At 50.0% G+C, this 16,149-nt stretch overlaps 1 protein-coding gene across 1 annotated transcript; it reads left to right on the top strand.

Annotated features, from left to right (window-relative positions):
* The first annotated feature begins 5 nt into the window (after positions 1-5).
* Positions 6-11,432, top strand: DDX49 (DEAD-box helicase 49). The gene is made up of 13 exons (XM_033136519.1): positions 6-143; positions 535-658; positions 1,314-1,399; positions 1,856-1,977; positions 4,058-4,245; positions 4,833-4,973; positions 5,986-6,061; positions 6,444-6,520; positions 6,864-6,961; positions 7,129-7,203; positions 8,442-8,530; positions 9,667-9,738; positions 10,238-11,432. The coding sequence occupies exons 1-13, from the start codon at positions 29-31 to the stop codon at positions 10,406-10,408; spliced, it is 1,434 nt and encodes a 477-aa protein (XP_032992410.1). The 5' UTR covers positions 6-28; the 3' UTR covers positions 10,409-11,432.
* The last annotated feature ends 4,717 nt before the right edge of the window (positions 11,433-16,149 follow it).

The following is a 16,149-nucleotide window of genomic DNA, read 5'->3' as shown; positions in this document are numbered from 1 at the left end:
CTGAGCGGCGTGGGGAGCCGGTTTGGCTATGTCCGGCTTCCGCGCGTTGGGCCTGTCGCCCTGGCTGGTGTCGCAGACAGAGCAGCTAGGCCTGGCGAGACCCTCACCGGTGCAGGAGGCCTGCATCCCGCCCGCCCTCCAAGGTAAGCCCCGCTCAGCTCACGCCTGCAGAAACGGACACTCAGGCCCCGGCCACGCCTCGGCCTCGGCCTACCTATTGCTATTTAAGCCACGCCCACTGTGACCGCGCTTCTGGAAGCCACGCCTCTTCCACGAAGTCCACACTTGTTCTTCTGACCACGCCCCTCCGCACCCTTGCCTCTTGGCTTCTCGGCCCCTCCCCTTCCACGAAGGCCACGCCCATCGATGCCAAGGCCTATTGAGTCCTCTCTCCCCATTGCTCCAAAGCAGCTGCCTCAGCCATTCCTAGGAACAGCTGCCCAGGCTGGCTCCCTGGCTGGGGAAAGAGTGCATCTGAGCGCATGCAGAGCACCTCCCTGCTTGCTGCCCTTCTCATCTGCTTTTCTCCCGCAGGCCGTGACTGCATGGGCTGTGCCCAGACTGGCAGCGGCAAGACGGCCGCCTTTGTGCTGCCCATCCTGCAGAAGCTATCTGAAGATCCATACGGCATCTTCTGCCTGGTGCTGACGCCCACAAGGTAAGGGCTAGCCTGCTGCTTTTTCGGGACTTGGTCCTCATCGAGGGCGGCTCCTGCGTTGCACCAACGGTCAGATATCATTGTTGTTAATTGAATTATTATTTATTAAGTTCTTATAGGGAAGCGGGTGGCGCTGTGGTCTAAACCACTGAGCCTGGGGCTTGCTGATCAGAAGGTCGGCAGTTCAAATCCCCGTGACGGGATGAGCTCCCGTTGTTCGGTCCCTGCGCCTGCCCACCTAGCAGTTCGAAAGCACGTCAAATTGCAAGTAGATAAATAGGTACCGCTCCGGCGGGAAGGTAAATGGCATTTCTGTGTGCTGCTCTGGTTTTGCCAGAAGCGGCTTAGTCATGCTGTCCACGTGACCTGGAAAACCTGTCAGCGGACAAATGTCAGCTCCCTTGGCCAGTAAAGCAAGATGAGCGCCGCAACCCCAGAATTGTTCATGACTGGACTTAACTATCAGGGGTCCTTTACCTTTATGTTTGTATAGCGCTTTTTGTCTCAGAGCAGTTCACAAAAATTTAAAAAACAAGAAATACATCATTATCATCATCATCATCATCATCATACCCCACTCTTTCTGCCTGAGAAGTGGCATGGTGTGAAACAGCAGTGTTGCTTTGCTAATATCCTGCCATTCCTTCTCTGGCAGGGAACTGGCCCACCAGATTGCCGAGCAGTTCCGGGTCTTGGGGAAGCCGCTGGGCCTAAAGGATTGCATCATTGTTGGTGGGATGGGTACGTAAGTCCTGTTCAGAAAACGGAGGGGTTCTTCCTCCACCCTTCTCCCAAACAAAATTAAGGACATCTTGCTGTCCTTCCACTGAGAAGCTGAAGATAATTTATTGGTAAATCTGCACACAGCAGGGTGGGTGGGGTGTCACTCTGCGCCCTTTGAGAGGGACTAAGGCAGGGGTAAGCAACATTTTCAGCAGTGAGCTGGTCCACACGTCCCTCAGACCATGTTGTGGGCTGGACTATATTTTGAAAAAAAATATGAATGAATTCCTATGCCCTATATATAACCCAGACATGCATTTTAAATATAAGGACACATTCTACTCATGTAAAAACATGCTGATTCCCGGACCATCCGCAGGCCGGATTGAGAAGGCAATTGGACCGCATCCGGCCCATGGGTCTTAGGTTGCCTACCCCTGGGCTAAGGTATCCCCTTCTTTTCCCGCTTCGCAGATATGGTGGCTCAAGCCCTAGAGCTATCGCGCAAGCCCCACATCGTCATTGCCACCCCGGGCCGGCTGGCCGACCACCTGCGAAGTTCCAGCACCTTCAGCCTTCAAAAGGTCAAGTTCTTGGTAAGTCCCAGAGAGTGCACCCTAATTTCCAAGGAAGGCCCCTAGTTTGGCAGCCAGGCCTGCACCTGGCCACTTTCAAGCCTCCAAAGGGCTATGTGATGCCTCTCTCCCCACAGCAGCTTAGAAAGTTTTTTTGTTTTTGTTTTTGGATTTCTGTTTCTGTTTCTCAGTAAGAAAAAGTGCAAATGCAGCAAAAAAAGAGAAAAGAAACAAAGGACATGTCATGTATAATTTAGTTGTGATTCCTGCATTGCCGGGGGTGGGACTAGCTGGCCCTCAGGGTCCCTTCCAATGCTGCAATTCTATTATTATGTGAATAAAAAATATGAACCGTAAGCCTTCACAGCCTGGAAGGCGTGGGATCACTGCTGCCCTCTGCCATCAGTGGCCCCCACGTGGCCCCGACCTCCAAAAACAGCGTGCCCGGGAGAGAAACAGAACAATTTCCCTGGAAAATAGAAACTGGCGGCACATAAGCCTCGTACAGCGAGATAACTTGACACATGTACGGTGCTTGGCTGCATCGGAACTCTGAATCCTTCACTTTTGCGGTGAAGACGGCAGAGCTGCGGTCTCCACGGGGGTGCAGCATAATAGTTGGCTCTGCCTGCTAGATTTACAGGGGTATCATGAGCATCGCCAGCGCACCCATGCCCACGGGGAAGCCTCTTTTCTCCAGCTGGGATTTGAGAAATGCTTCGAGCAACACCCCCGTCCTACCCCGGGTTTCCTACCCTTTCTTCCTACCCTGCTAGAGATGTAAAATTTCCGGAAATTTTGAAGCTCGGAAAACCCCCCCGGTTTTTCCCGGTTTTTTTGGGGGGGGGGAGCGGAAATTTTTGAAAAAATTCTACATTATCACTTCTTTTTTCCTTTCCAGATTGAAAGTCATTCTGTTACTTTAGAAACATAAAATATAAAGAGCCAGTGTGGTGTAGTGGTTAAGAGCGGTAGACTTGTTATCTGGGGAACCGGGTTCGCGTCTCCACTCCTCCACATGCAGCTGCTGGGTGACCTTGGGCTAGTCACACTTCTCTGAAGTCTCTCAGCCCCACTCACCTCATAGAGTGTTTGTTGAGGGGGAGGAAGGGAAAGGAGAATGTTAGCCGCTTTGAGACTCCTTCGGGTAGTGAAAAGCGGGATATCAAATCCAAACTCTTCATAACTATGGACAATTTTAATGGGCATAAAATTATCACAACTAGCATATTAAAAATATAGTGTACTAGCTGGCCCGGCCATGCATTGCTGTGGGGTTTTTTGCTTTTTTTAAATTCTGACCCTGAAAGTATTCTGGAAGCTCCTGTTTTCATTCTTCCCTGTCAATCTAGAGCAGGGGTCAGCAACCTTTTTCAGCCGTGGGCCGGTCCACTGTCCCTCAGATCATGTGAATGAACGAATTCCTATGCCCCACAAATAACCGAGAGGTGTATTTTACATAAAAGAACAAATTGGTCAGTGGTATTGATCACTTGGGACTCTGTGTGTTGAACATGGGAAGCTGCGGCAGCCATTTTAGGTGAGGACACTTGGGAAATTTTAAAATGCCTGTGAGTGTGCAGCGGCCATTTTAAGTGAGGGCACTGGGCACCTTATGGAGGCCTACTGCAGGCCTTGCTGTGATTTTTTTACTGTAAAAGCGCAACCCCCCCACAAAGACCCCTCTCCTCACAATTAACTGGCCCCATGCTCTACACCATTAAAAAGAGCATTCTCCCCCACCCCAGTTCCAAAATTACGCACCCCAGTGACAAAATCCCCTCAGAGCCGGTCTTACTCACTGCGACCTCTCAGGCAGCCTTGGGCTTATTTGGCTCCCGCATTTTTTTTCTCCCCCCTCTCTTCCGCAACTGGTGAGACAGGTGTGGGTTTTTTTAATTTTTATTATGCCAGATCCTTCCTTGATGGTCAAGTTACGCTTTGATGCTGTTTGGTGCAGCGGTTACGGAGAACATAGGTTCCCACATGCTTTCCAATCCCTATCTTTCCCTGCAAGGATTTCCCTTTCTACTCCGTCCTCTTCCATATCTGGCAGTTCACTGGTGACACACCTGTCCCTGCCCCCTCCATTTTGGCTCAGGTCCTGGATGAAGCTGATCGGCTGCTGGAGCAGGGCTGCACCGACTTCACCAAAGACCTGGAAGTCATCTTGGCAGCACTCCCAGCCAGCAGGCAGACGATGCTCTTCAGTGCCACTCTGACCGACACCCTGAATGAGCTCAAGGAGATTGCCATGAACAAGCCATTCTTCTGGGAATCCAAATCTGAGTGAGTTTCACCTCCAGGCTCTTGAGTGGTAGACAATGTACATCAAGGTTTCCCAAACTTGGGTCTCCAGCTGTTTTTGGACTACAACTCTCATCCCTAGCTAGCAGGACCAAGGGTCAGGGATGATGGGAACTGTAGTCCAAAAACAACTAGAGACCCAAGTTTGGGAAACCCTGGCTTAAGAGATACCTGAATGGATAGATGAGAGGCAGCCAAATGTCCTATTTATACATGGGTATAAATAAATTATTATTATTATTATTGTTGTTGTTGTTATTGGTGTTGTTATATATTGTATTATTGTGTGGATGATGGTGATGATTTGGAGCCCTCACAACAACCCAGTCTCAGTCCCAACCTGCCATCTTCTTGGCAGAGGGGAAGAGACTTTGTCTCATACTTTGTGTGCTGGGAGGTCCCAGGTTCAGTCCCCTCCTTTTGGAGAGTCAGGAAAACCACTATTGGAGACTCAGGGCCACTAAGAGAGGAGACAGCCTTGTGCTGGGGAGGCACAGAGCCTGGTCTGGTGCAAGGAAGTTCTTAAACTCTCTGTCACCACTAACTAGGCCTCTTCTTCCCCATCCCAGAGTCCGGACAGTGGAGCAGCTAGACCAACGTTACCTGCTGGTGCCTGAGAAGGTGAAGGATGCCTACCTGGTCCACCTGGTCCAGACATTCCAGGACAAGCATGAAGACTGGTCCATCATCATCTTCACCAACACCTGCAAGTGAGTCTGGGGTTGGCCTCCCCGCATTTCTCTGCTACCCTTCCATTTTTATTTCCCAAGAGGGGAGAGTTCCCCAGGATCACGGTTCAGCCCAGACTCCTCACTCCTGTCCCCAGAGGATTAACTGAGGCTGTCATTGGCTCCTAGCTATGATGGCGATGCTCTACCCTCAGCTGTCTGGAGGAAGTAAACACCTCTGGATAACACCAGTTGCTGAGGAATCACAAGTGGAGAGAGTTGCTTTGCTCTGATCTTGCTTGTGGGCTTCCTGCTCAGGGCATGGGGTTGACCACAGTGAGGACAGGATGCAGGACTAGATGGTAGGGAAATTCTTACGCCCTCAGGACTTCGATAATAGCTGGCTAGAACCCCATGGAGTTCTATCTTTGAATTCCCATTGCTGGGGAAGAGCAGGAGAGGGCCCTGGTGCCCTGCTTGTGGGCTTCTCTTGGGGGTTTCTGGTTGGCCACCTCCTTTGGTCTCTTTGGAGGAAGATGCCTTTGAGGTGGCTGAAAGGCAGTTTGCTTGTGCTCAGAAGCACTCTTCCCTGCCAGCTGGCTTGTGGAAGCTTTTGACCAACAGCTTTGCAGATACAAGAATATGCTTGGGCAGGGGAGAAAAAGGTTCCAGGGTAAGACAGAAACCTTTTTGGCTCTTTCCAATATATTGCATTCCCCTCTAGGCAACTCAGGGTGATATTTGCAAGGTTGGGAAATCAGTCCTCTGAACAGCCCTGCCAGGTGAAGTACAGCTAGCTAGAGTTGATGGGTGCTGTAGTCCAAAAACAGCTGGAGATACAAGTTTGGGAAACACTGACCGAGGTCCTACATTAGTAATTTGTGGCCACAGAGAATGGAAGCAACAACCATAACAGAACACCCTTGGCTCCCTGGATGTGGCAAAGGGTCAGCTGCAGAGTTCCCCTGAAGTGTCAAGACTGATCCTCTTCCCCTCCAGACAACAGGGGCTGGGGGCAGGCAAGAGGAAGGACTTAAATCTCTTGTTTTTGCAGGAACTGCCAAATCCTGAATATGATGCTCAGGAGGTTCAACTTCCCTTCGGTGGCTCTGCACTCCATGATGAAGCAGGTGAGCCAGAGGCTGGCAGAGACCTTGCACTAACAGCAAGGGGGGGAAGCAACATGCGGAGCAACATGCTGATGTTTCTTAAAGCAAGACACAGTTGCTGTGTGGATTCTTTGGTGTGAGAGCATCTGTGGTCCTTTGTTTTGCCAGGAGCCCCTTCCCCCACAGGGGCAGTTCTTGCCGGGATTAGTTGTTCCTTCCTCTGCTTTCCCCCAGTGGGTGGGGAAGGACCGTACCTTAGTGGTGAGGGCACCTGCTTTGCATGCAGGTTTCACCCCTGGCACCTCCAGTTTAAAAACAGGCAGGGGCACCTGGACACTTAGCCCAGCCACTTCCGACATTTCCCTGCTCTTTCCCCCTTCTCTCTCTCCACTCTTTCTAACAGAAGCAGCGGTTTGCAGCCCTGGCCAAGTTCAAATCCAGCGTCTTTAGGATTCTCATCGCTACAGATGTGGCCGCCAGGTGGGTACTGCCTATCATTCTCTTCCATCTGTATTTAATATCCTAATTATTTTTCGCTGCTGCTCGCAGCTCAAGTCCTACTTGTAGGTTTATCTGACTGCTTAACTTCTTCAAATACTCTGCAAAGAGTTCCACTCCTCCCTTAACAATGATTCCTTTTGATCCCTAATTTTTGTTGTCATTCTTGCCAACTCCACATCTGAGCTTGTTATCCCTCTCTGGTGCTTTTAAATATATATATTTTTCCCTTTTTAATTTTTGGTGGGGACAGTGTTGGGTGGACGGGTCTTCCCAACTTCTAACCCTAACCCTGTCCCTCTCTTCTTCGTCTCTCTCAATTTAGGGGCCTCGACATACCCACAGTCCAAGTGGTCATTAACCACAACACGCCGGGGCTCCCAAAAATCTACATCCACCGAGTGGGCCGAACTGCCCGGGCAGGTAAGGATGTCTGCTACAACCTGCTGATTAGCCACCGTTATCAGAGTAGGAACTGGCTCCCACATGGATGGAACATGCAGCACTTTCTTTTGCATTGGGGGTCCCTGGTGGTGAGGAGAATTGTCCTGTGTGCATGCAACCCCCTTCTTCTCTCTACCCTTCCCCAGGCCGAAACGGCATCGCCATCACGCTGGTGACACAGTATGACATCCACCTAGTCCATGCCATCGAGGAGCACATCAGTGAGTCGAGAATGAGAGTTTGGGAGTGACAGCCCATCGCACAGTTATCAGTTTGGCGGCTCCTCCGGCCACCTGGGAAAGAGGGTGATAGAAATGGCTGGGAAGGGCTGATGTGGCAACACAACCTCCATTCAACCTGGTACCCTCCAGGCGGGAACAGCTCCCATCAGCAACTACCCAGCACAGAGTTGTAATCTGAAAAGTCCGCAGGGCACCGTGTTGGGGAAGGCTGCAGTCAAGCCCTAGTCAGCTTTACTGACATTTATAAGCATCCCATCCCACTGGCAAACCACTCGTTTTGCACTTCCTTCCTCTCACCTGGTTCTTCACACCGTTCCTGGTTTGCATGGTACCTCGGTTTAAGAACAGCCCTGTTTACGAACAATTCAGTTTACAAACGCCACAAAACCGGAAGTAGTGTCCCATTTTGCGAACTTTACTTCGGTCTAAGAACTGAATCCGAACGGTGGAAGGGCACCGGCGGCGGGAGGCCTCATTAGGGAAAGTGTGCCTCGGTTTAAGAACAGTTTGGGTTTAAGAACGGACTTCCGGAACGGGTTAAGTTCGTAAACCAAGGTACCGCTTTACTTCATTTGTGTTTTAAACTTGTAAGCTCCTTAGAAACCTGCTCTGACCTTAAGCAACATATACATGTTCAGTAACAATAAAACCAGCCAATAACAGCAGCCAGATAGAAAGCCAAAAAACCTGAGGAGGTTTGATGGAGGTGCTAAGAAATGTCTCAAATCCTTGCCCAAGATGCAAGCACATCACCCTTGCGCCACCAGTTCAATTCCGGAGGCGCTGTGTGAGCAGAGGCACTCACCTAAAAATAATAATTTTATTATTTATACCGCACCCATCTGGCTGGGTTGCCCCAGCCACTCTGGGTGGATTTGAACGCATATAAAAACATAATATAACATCAGACATTAAAAACTTCTTTTAAATGTCAGGTAGTTCTTTATCACCTTGACATCTGATGGGAGGGCATTCCACAGGGCGGGTGCCACCACTGAGAAGGCCTTTTGCCTGGTTCCCTGTAACCTCACTTCTTGCAGGGAGGGAACTGCCAGAAGGCCCTCGGAGCTGGACCCTGGCTAGACGATGGGGGTGGAGGTATATGGAGCCATTTAGGGCTTTAAAGGTCAGCACCAACACTTTGAATAGTGCTCAGAAATGTGCTGGGAGCCAGTGTAGATCCTTTAAGAACACCCCCATGCCTTTCTGCCTTGCAGAGATGAAGCTTCAGGAGTTCTCCGTGGAGGAACACACCGTACTGAACATCCTTACCCAAGTGAATGTTGTGCAACGGGAATGCGAGATTGTGAGTGAGGGCTTTGGGGTGGGCCGGGTTGAATGTGGAGGTGGCTTACCTACAGTCTGGGAATACCAGTGAACTTTGTGGGAAAGCACAGATTTGAACTCGGATCTCCCCACTCCAAGATCCATGTTTTAGCCTCCTCCCATTTCCCTGCCTCCCCAGGTAAAGCAGAACGGAAGCCTGTATATATATGCTTTGAAAACAGTGGTTCCATGAACTCATCCCCAGCACCCCCTGGCCTTTAAAAAAGCATTATTCAGAATAGCGGTTTGCATGACCCACTAAGCAATATAACAACACAATAAAATTCAAAACACTCGCAATTAATTCAGCAAAACTGATGGAATCACTTGCTCCAGCAATACCAGCTTTTCAAATCCCAGTAGTCCCTTACACCACCAGCGCCCCTGTAGGCAACGTATTTTTCGCTCCATAGGGCGCACCTCGTTTTTAGAGGAGGAAACAAGAAAAAAAAAAATTCTGGTTTTCCTCCTCTAAAAGCCCTGTTTTTTTGAGGATCAGCTAAAAGTTTTGCAGCTTTTTTTGCAAAGGGAAAAGCCCTGGTTTTTTTAGGATCAGCTAAAAGTTTTGCAGCTTTTTTTGCAAAGGGGAAAAGCAAAGCTCCTTTTGCAAAGGGGGAAAAGCAAAGAAGAAAAGCCCCGTTTTTATGGGGTTCAACTCACATTTCTGCAGCTTCTAAAGGAAAGGGAGCCTTTTCTACAGTTTCCAGACAGATATTCTAATCAGCCAGTCACATGTCGCTGGGGAAACAAACAACCTCCCTCTGCAGCACATTCAACAAAGGAGGGCGGGGCAAGAGGGCAGGGCTGAAAGGGAGCTGGGACTCTTATCTCTCTCCCAATCTCTTGCTGATCAGCTGCTGAGCGGGGTCCTTTCAGCACCCCCTTTTCTCTTTGTAAAATAAAAAGCACGATCCTCTTTTGGCCCCTGGGCAATTCAGCTCCAGGGACCACCATTCGCTCCATAAGACGCACAGATATTTCCCCTTACTTTTTAGGAGGAAAAAAGTGTGTCTTATGGAGCGAAAAATACAGTAATACCTCCCCCCCCCCCGGACAGTACTGCCCACTCTGGGAAACACTGCTTTAAAACAACCTTTATGTTTCTTTTCTTCCTAGAGATTGGAGGCAACCGATTTTGATGAGAAGAAGGAAATAAACAAACGGAAACAGATGATCCTAGAAGGAAAGGTGCGATCATTTCGGGGCAGGGAATGGCCCTTCTCTAGAGCAATTCCCCCTCTCGCCACATCTGTTTGCCTTAAGTTCTCTTTAAGAGTGCCACATCTGCAGCAACTCTAGTTGCAGCGCCCTTCAAGGCACAAAGGGTCTCTTGGCAGCACAGCTCACAGCCCTCCACCTCTCCCCTCCCTGCTTGCAGCAGCAGCAGCAGCAGCAAGCAGCCTTGGCTCAGCCAGGTTTCAACATCACAATGTATCACCAGATCGCGATGTCTGGCTGACATCACCCAGCTCCTAGTCCTTGAGCAAACCCTGCTCCAAGCTCTCCCTCAGTAAGCGGCAGGTCCAGCGCAGCCTCCAGCAGGTGCCCAGCCAGAACATCCCTAGTCAGATGTCAAAACAAAGCCTGTGGGCAGTGGGAGATGGGTAAAGTCAGGATGCTCTGCACACCTCTGGCCAAGAGGGTCTGCTTCTCAGTCTCCTTGCCTTCTCTCCTCCTCGCTCACCAGGACCCAGACCTGGAGGCACAGCGGAAAGCTGAGCTGGCAAAGATCAGGAAGAAGAATGTCGAGTTTCGGAGCAGAGTCCAGCAGGTCCTGGAAGACAAGAAGCAGGTTGTCCTCCATCGGAAGCTACGGAAGCGGCGGCAGCAACGGAAGCAGCCGGTGGCAGAGAAGTGAGGCTGCCTCCCCCCGACCCCAGAAGAAGCTTCTGGGGAAAAACTGTGGACAGGACAGGAGGATGCTGGGAGGCCAGTTTTATTGAAATTTTCCATGATAGGATAAAAAGAACAGACTAATGTAAGTCTAATAACAAGAGAGAAATTAGAAGAAAAGAAAGGAGATAGGAAACTACAAAGCTCTTTCTCGGTGCTATATCTTAACTTTTATCCCATACAGAGAAAGGCGAGCCTTCCCAACTCTCACCTGGGAGTATCCCTCTCTCTCCAAGCCTTTCACCCTGGGAGATTGCTGGGAATCCAGTTTCCGAGGAAATCTGAATATGGAACTGGGCACCTTATCTTCATCAGTTTACCATGGTTACTTTCTCGCCTATACAGGAGTATCTCTCATTCCACACAGCTGGGACTTTTGTTCCAGTTGCTTTTGACCCCTCAAGATAAGTCTGTTTTCAAACTGGTCCCTTCATTACAGGATCACCTTCAAAAGAATTCCTTAGTTACAGGACCACCTTCATTGTCTCTTCAATGTTTCTACTCTCTTCTCGTACCCACCCTCTGCTGACAGATTCCGAAAACAGTTGCACCACCCACCTTTTCCTGGGTCCTTTGTGGTTTGGGTCCTTAAGACTGCAGCGATGGAAGGTCTCACCGCCCCAGAAATCCAGCTGGTGGGAAAACAGGGTGCCTCCTATAAATTATAAGCCACGGGGAGGAGGAAATACCAGCGTTTCTGTCTAGATCTCGTTTGGCGTGGCTGCCCCTCCGCTTGGGAGTTGGGCTGTTAAGTTCTTCAGGAAGAGAAGCTGAAACCTGCCACCAGTGTGTTCGATTGCAAACTCTCGACACATTCTCAGGGTTCAGGAGACAGGCCAAAATGAAAATATGTGAGATAACACCTCTCCTCCTGCTCCATGCCCTGCATGGTTGAAGGGCGCCAGGTTGGAAAAGCTGCTCTCTAACCCCAACAACTAAGACCAGTAACCCCCAAACTCTCTGTCAATAAATACAAATTCTGGCGAGTCTAACCTACCCAAAATGCCTCTCTGTATGAGTCTGTGCTCTTTCTTGGGTAGGTCTTTGTCTTACACATATTTCTTTTCATGAGGGGGAAGGTGAAGAAAATCAGTACAGTTGAAACATACCTTCAGTTTTAATCGGGGAGGGGGAGCCCAGTGGGAGCAGACATGCAGATCATTTAATAAAAGTGAATTTTTAGAACTATGATTTGGCCTTGGATAGTTTGGCATTCACAACAACAAACCAAAGAGCTAAGGTCATAGCCCTCATGCACAAGGTTAGTTAGATCGCCGGCAGGTGTTAGTCTCACCCTGGCCACAGACCCATCATGAAGTTGGGAAATAAGCCACAAAAGTCTTTTGTCAATTCCCCGACGGGCAAGTTTATCCCATAGTATTTTTCTCGGGATACTGTCGAACTCCTCATGCACGCAATGCAGCCCTGTCTCGAAGGTCAGAAGGTGGCAGGGGAAGATGTATTCCAGGGAGTGGCAATTGCGGCTTCTCCCGGAGGCACCTTTCTCCATCCAACCTGGCATCTTCCAGGTGGCCATATGTCATTGTTGGGCACTGGAGCTGAGGATGCCAGAGGGAGGAAGGCACGGAGATCCAGCTCTGAGGGTCTTCTGGTGTTTCCCTCACTGCAAGTAGTGATGTTACAGGGAACAGGCAGAGGGCCTTCTTGGTAGTGGTGCCCGCCCTGTGGAACGCACTCCCAGCAGATGTCAAGGAGTTAAAGAACTGTATGACTTTCAGAAAACATCTGTATAGGGAAACATTTTTATGCTTGGTGTTTAATTGTGTTTTTATATATGTTGGAACCACTCATAGTGGCTGGGGAAACTCAGTCAGATGGGCAGGGTGCTACTAATATAGCCATCCTAAATCATGTAGATTCTGCCTTCTTGCTTCAAACTGCAGAGTAGGGCTGGGTGATATGTTGATATATCACCCAAAACCAGTTTGAAGTCCATGTTATGACCTGGCAATATATTGTGAATCTTGATGTGTGTGTGCGCACTATGCAAAAATCACAATGTGGGAATAACCATGAAGCCAGCCACGGCCACTATATAGCTGCATCCCTATTTCAGACATTGTTGGTATATCAGTATATTGCAATGTTTAGCCAGTGATATGTCTCGATGGTGAAAACCGGTTATTGTCCAGCCCTACTGCAGACCATGTGATGCCTCTTGTTTTTCCATAGCTTTGACAGAGTACAAGAATTTCCTTCCCCTGCAAAGGATCTGTGGTCTCTCCCTGAGTGTCTTTTTTCATGCGACAGCTTTAGAATTCAGCACAGTTCTGAACTTTTCAAATCGGGATGCTCCGTGTCTCACTCAGCCGCACCCTCGCCTAGCAGACTGGCCCACCCACTCCCAACCCCTCCAGAGTAGCTGCGCAGCACCGACAATGAGAGGGGGGACCCCATTTGCTGAAGAAGCAGGCAGATCGGCAGAGGAATTTTGCTCTTCTGGTCTTGCCGTCAGCTGCTCCTCATCTGCCAAAACACCCCTCTGATCTCACATCACGCTTCTGCCTTGGCAGGTATTAAAGAGATGGGTCTTGGCAGGCAGCCTTCATTTTCCTTATGACCTGCCGCTACCTTTCAAGGTGTTGCTTTTTTTGAAGCAGAGAGGCCCCCCCCCCGGTTCCACTCCCAAACCTCCCCATAGCTATTCAATAAGAGAGCAGAGGCACAAAGACTTGTGGGATTCTAGCATCTCCTATCCGACTTGACGGCTGATAGTGCATCATGCTGTTTGATCATGGTTTTTGAAAAAAACTTGCAGCTCCCTGTATTCCCTGCATATCGCGTTCACGTTTGAAGAGGGGGGGGGGCATATTAATGACTTCATTTTTTACTCTTCCTAGAGGAGCTGAAACACCAACACCACCCATGCCAGAATAACTGACTCCAGTTATTCCTGAACACTGCAAATTTTGAGACACAGGAAACTTCCTTCTGTCTAATCAGACCACTTGTCTATCTTCCTCAATACTGGCTACACTGACTGGCAGCAGCTTTCCAGGGTTTCTTTCAGACACAGTCTGACAGCCTGACCTGGATACACCATTGAGAATTGAACCTGCACCTCTCCTCGCAAAGCACTGAGCCACGGCCCTTTCTTGAAATTTAAGAAATTTAAGAACATGGTTGTGATTAGGAGATGGTTTCAAGCAGGAAGCCTTGGGGAGCTGTTTTCTATCAAATCAGACCGCTGGCCCACCTAACTCAGCCCTAGATGAGGTGTATTGGGGAGGGGCAGTACCTCTGTTGGAGGACACATTGTGCTCCTTGTGGGGCAGTTTGCCCACCTTTGGTCCCCAACGTGCACTCGGCTCTCACCTACACCACCTAGAAGCTGTCAGCATGCGACAGCAGCCACAATCCCAAGAAATGACTTTGACTGGCCGACAACCAGGTGAGGGGAGCCTATGGGCCTCAGACCCTTGGAGAGTTAGGGATGTGCCTTGCATGTGAAGAGAGGCTTGGGGCTGAAGTGGATAAGACCAAGAGGGGGTCCAATGGTCAAGAAGGCGATTTCTGCCTGTGCCATAGAGGGAAGTGAGGGGCAGATGGGACCTTTTCCACCTGGGAAGGGAGTCCATCCAGGAGAAGGAAAACAATGATCCTGAAGCTCTGCTACCGGATATCTTTGGGGGAAGAAAAGGCTCAGAAGCAAACCACAAATCCGGAGTCCCTAAGGCGGTTGGAAGGCGCCTTGCATGCCTGCTTCCGGCAACTCCTGCAACCAAGCAGGTGCCAAACATCTATCTCTGCTTCCTTTAGTGAGGCCGAGAGACACACAGCCCAGGCTTGTACCCGGGAGAGGTCACTTGGGTGCTGCAGACGTTTGACTTCACCCCTGGCGGCACACACTGTTGTCTCTTAAGACAGACTGATGCCAACAACAGCCTGGAGGCTTGAACCCATAACCTTCTGGGTGCAAAGCAGGTGCTCTGACTACAACATTCCTTTCCTTAAATTCAGGCTATGTGCCTTTGTGCCTCAACTGCTGCTCACATGTTCTCGCTCTCTTGCTCTCCATCAGCTGTGGTTCTTGGAGGAGTTCCCTGATTCGGTTGCCATGGACACCGTTCCCAAGGTAGCAACTCAACTCGATCCACACCTCTTTCAACTCTTCCCCTTCTCCTGTCAGGGTGCACCAGCCACAACCAGAAGAAGGGGAGGGGGAAACACACACACACACACACAAAGCGCGAACGCTTTCCAAGGAGTGACTTCCCAGTGGGCACACGCCCCAGGTGCAACTGCTCTGCCCTTCTTGCCAAATGAGGTGCTACCCACCAGCCATGGAGGCCTTGTTTATTACCTTGTTTGCTTATTTATTGCATTTTACCCCAACATTTTCCTCCAAGGAACTCAAGGTGGCTGGCTTGGCTCTCTTCCTCCCCATTTATCCTCACAGCAACCCTGCAAGGCAGGACTAAGAATCAGAGGCAGTGAAGGGACTGCAGTAATCTTCAGTAATATGGCTCCCTGAGCGAGGCCAAAATTGTTTGTCAGACACAGGTCACCAATAAAGGAAGTAGATTATAATTCTTCTTCTTCTTCTTCTTCTTCTTCTTCTTATTATTATTATTATTATTATTATTATTATTATTATTATTATTATTATTATTTATATACTGCCCTATACCCAGAGGTCAGGGTAGTTCACAGAACAAAAACAAAATAGAAAACCACAAAATATATAATCAAAATAAAAACAGCCACCCCCTGGGGTCATTTCCACTCAAGTTGGAAATGAACATACAACTCGGCCTAGTGGTCTCAGCAACACTTCCCAGGTGGTCTTGCCCCTATGGAGGCACTGCCAGGACTCAAGGTCCCTGCCTTCCACCCTCTCTAAGGCTCCTCCTCTCCCAGATGTTTCCCAAGCAGACTCAAATTGTGTCTGCCCACCTCTGGCCTCTGACCTTCCCTCTTGTTCTTGGAGAGAGCTTGTTGCAGCCAGAAAGAGAGACTCCCTGGTTCTTCTGCAGCCTCTTGACACCCCTCCTCTGCTTCAGCCTGGAGTCTGAACTGCTCCCTGTCACCGGCTCTTCCTGCTCACTAAACCCTGTTGCCCCTTCAGCATCCAACCCCCCTCCCAATCCTCTCCCTCTTACCTCTCCTCAGTGTCCCACCTCCAATCCCCAGGCTCAGAGCCTTCCTCCTTTGGGGGTTCCCCTCCTGATGCCTCCCAAACTCCTCTTTGCCCAGCCAGTCTGTGACAGGCTCACCAAATGGACCTTCTCAATAATGGAACGTCTTGGTTTGGCATCCCCTCAGTTTGGCACCCGGGGGGGGGGGGGGACTGCCTGCACTGCCCGAAATCTGATGCTGCCTGCTCTCATGGGCAACTGAGAAGCTGGGCTGGGGGTGGTATTTGCCAGCAGTCACACCAAGGTGGGCAGCAACCAAAGCAGGGGGGTCACAGTCCGAACAAGGAGCATCTATCTGAACAAGGGAGGGCAAGGCAGTCTGACTGTCCCCCTCCAATGCAACCTGGCCACTGCCCCCCAAAGGTTTGGTGTAAGACCAGGGCCTCCACTGATGAGGAATCCCCCCAGCTGAGGCCTGGCACACCCACCCACCCATGAGACCCTGGTGCAGCTGGCAAAACCAAGCCCTTTCAAGATCTTGGCTACGACTCCATTTGGCTTCCATTGCTGATCCTGGGCCAGGCAGTAAATCACTTCCTCTACCCCC

Source organism: Lacerta agilis, chromosome 18 (genome assembly GCF_009819535.1).
Source record: "Lacerta agilis isolate rLacAgi1 chromosome 18, rLacAgi1.pri, whole genome shotgun sequence".
In the NCBI taxonomy this organism is placed as follows: domain Eukaryota; kingdom Metazoa; phylum Chordata; class Lepidosauria; order Squamata; family Lacertidae; genus Lacerta; species Lacerta agilis.
This window is presented reverse-complemented; position numbering and strand designations above follow the sequence as displayed.

Bases quoted from the DNA above. Each gene is read 5' to 3' on its own strand.
- DDX49 (XM_033136519.1), top strand. From the start codon at position 29: ATGTCCGGCTTCCGCGCGTTGGGCCTGTCGCCCTGGCTGGTGTCGCAG. The intron at 6,062-6,443 runs GTGAGCCAGAGG...TCTTTCTAACAG, and splicing joins TGCACTCCATGATGAAGCAG to AAGCAGCGGTTTGCAGCCCT. The intron at 7,204-8,441 runs GTGAGTCGAGAA...TCTGCCTTGCAG, and splicing joins TGCCATCGAGGAGCACATCA to AGATGAAGCTTCAGGAGTTC.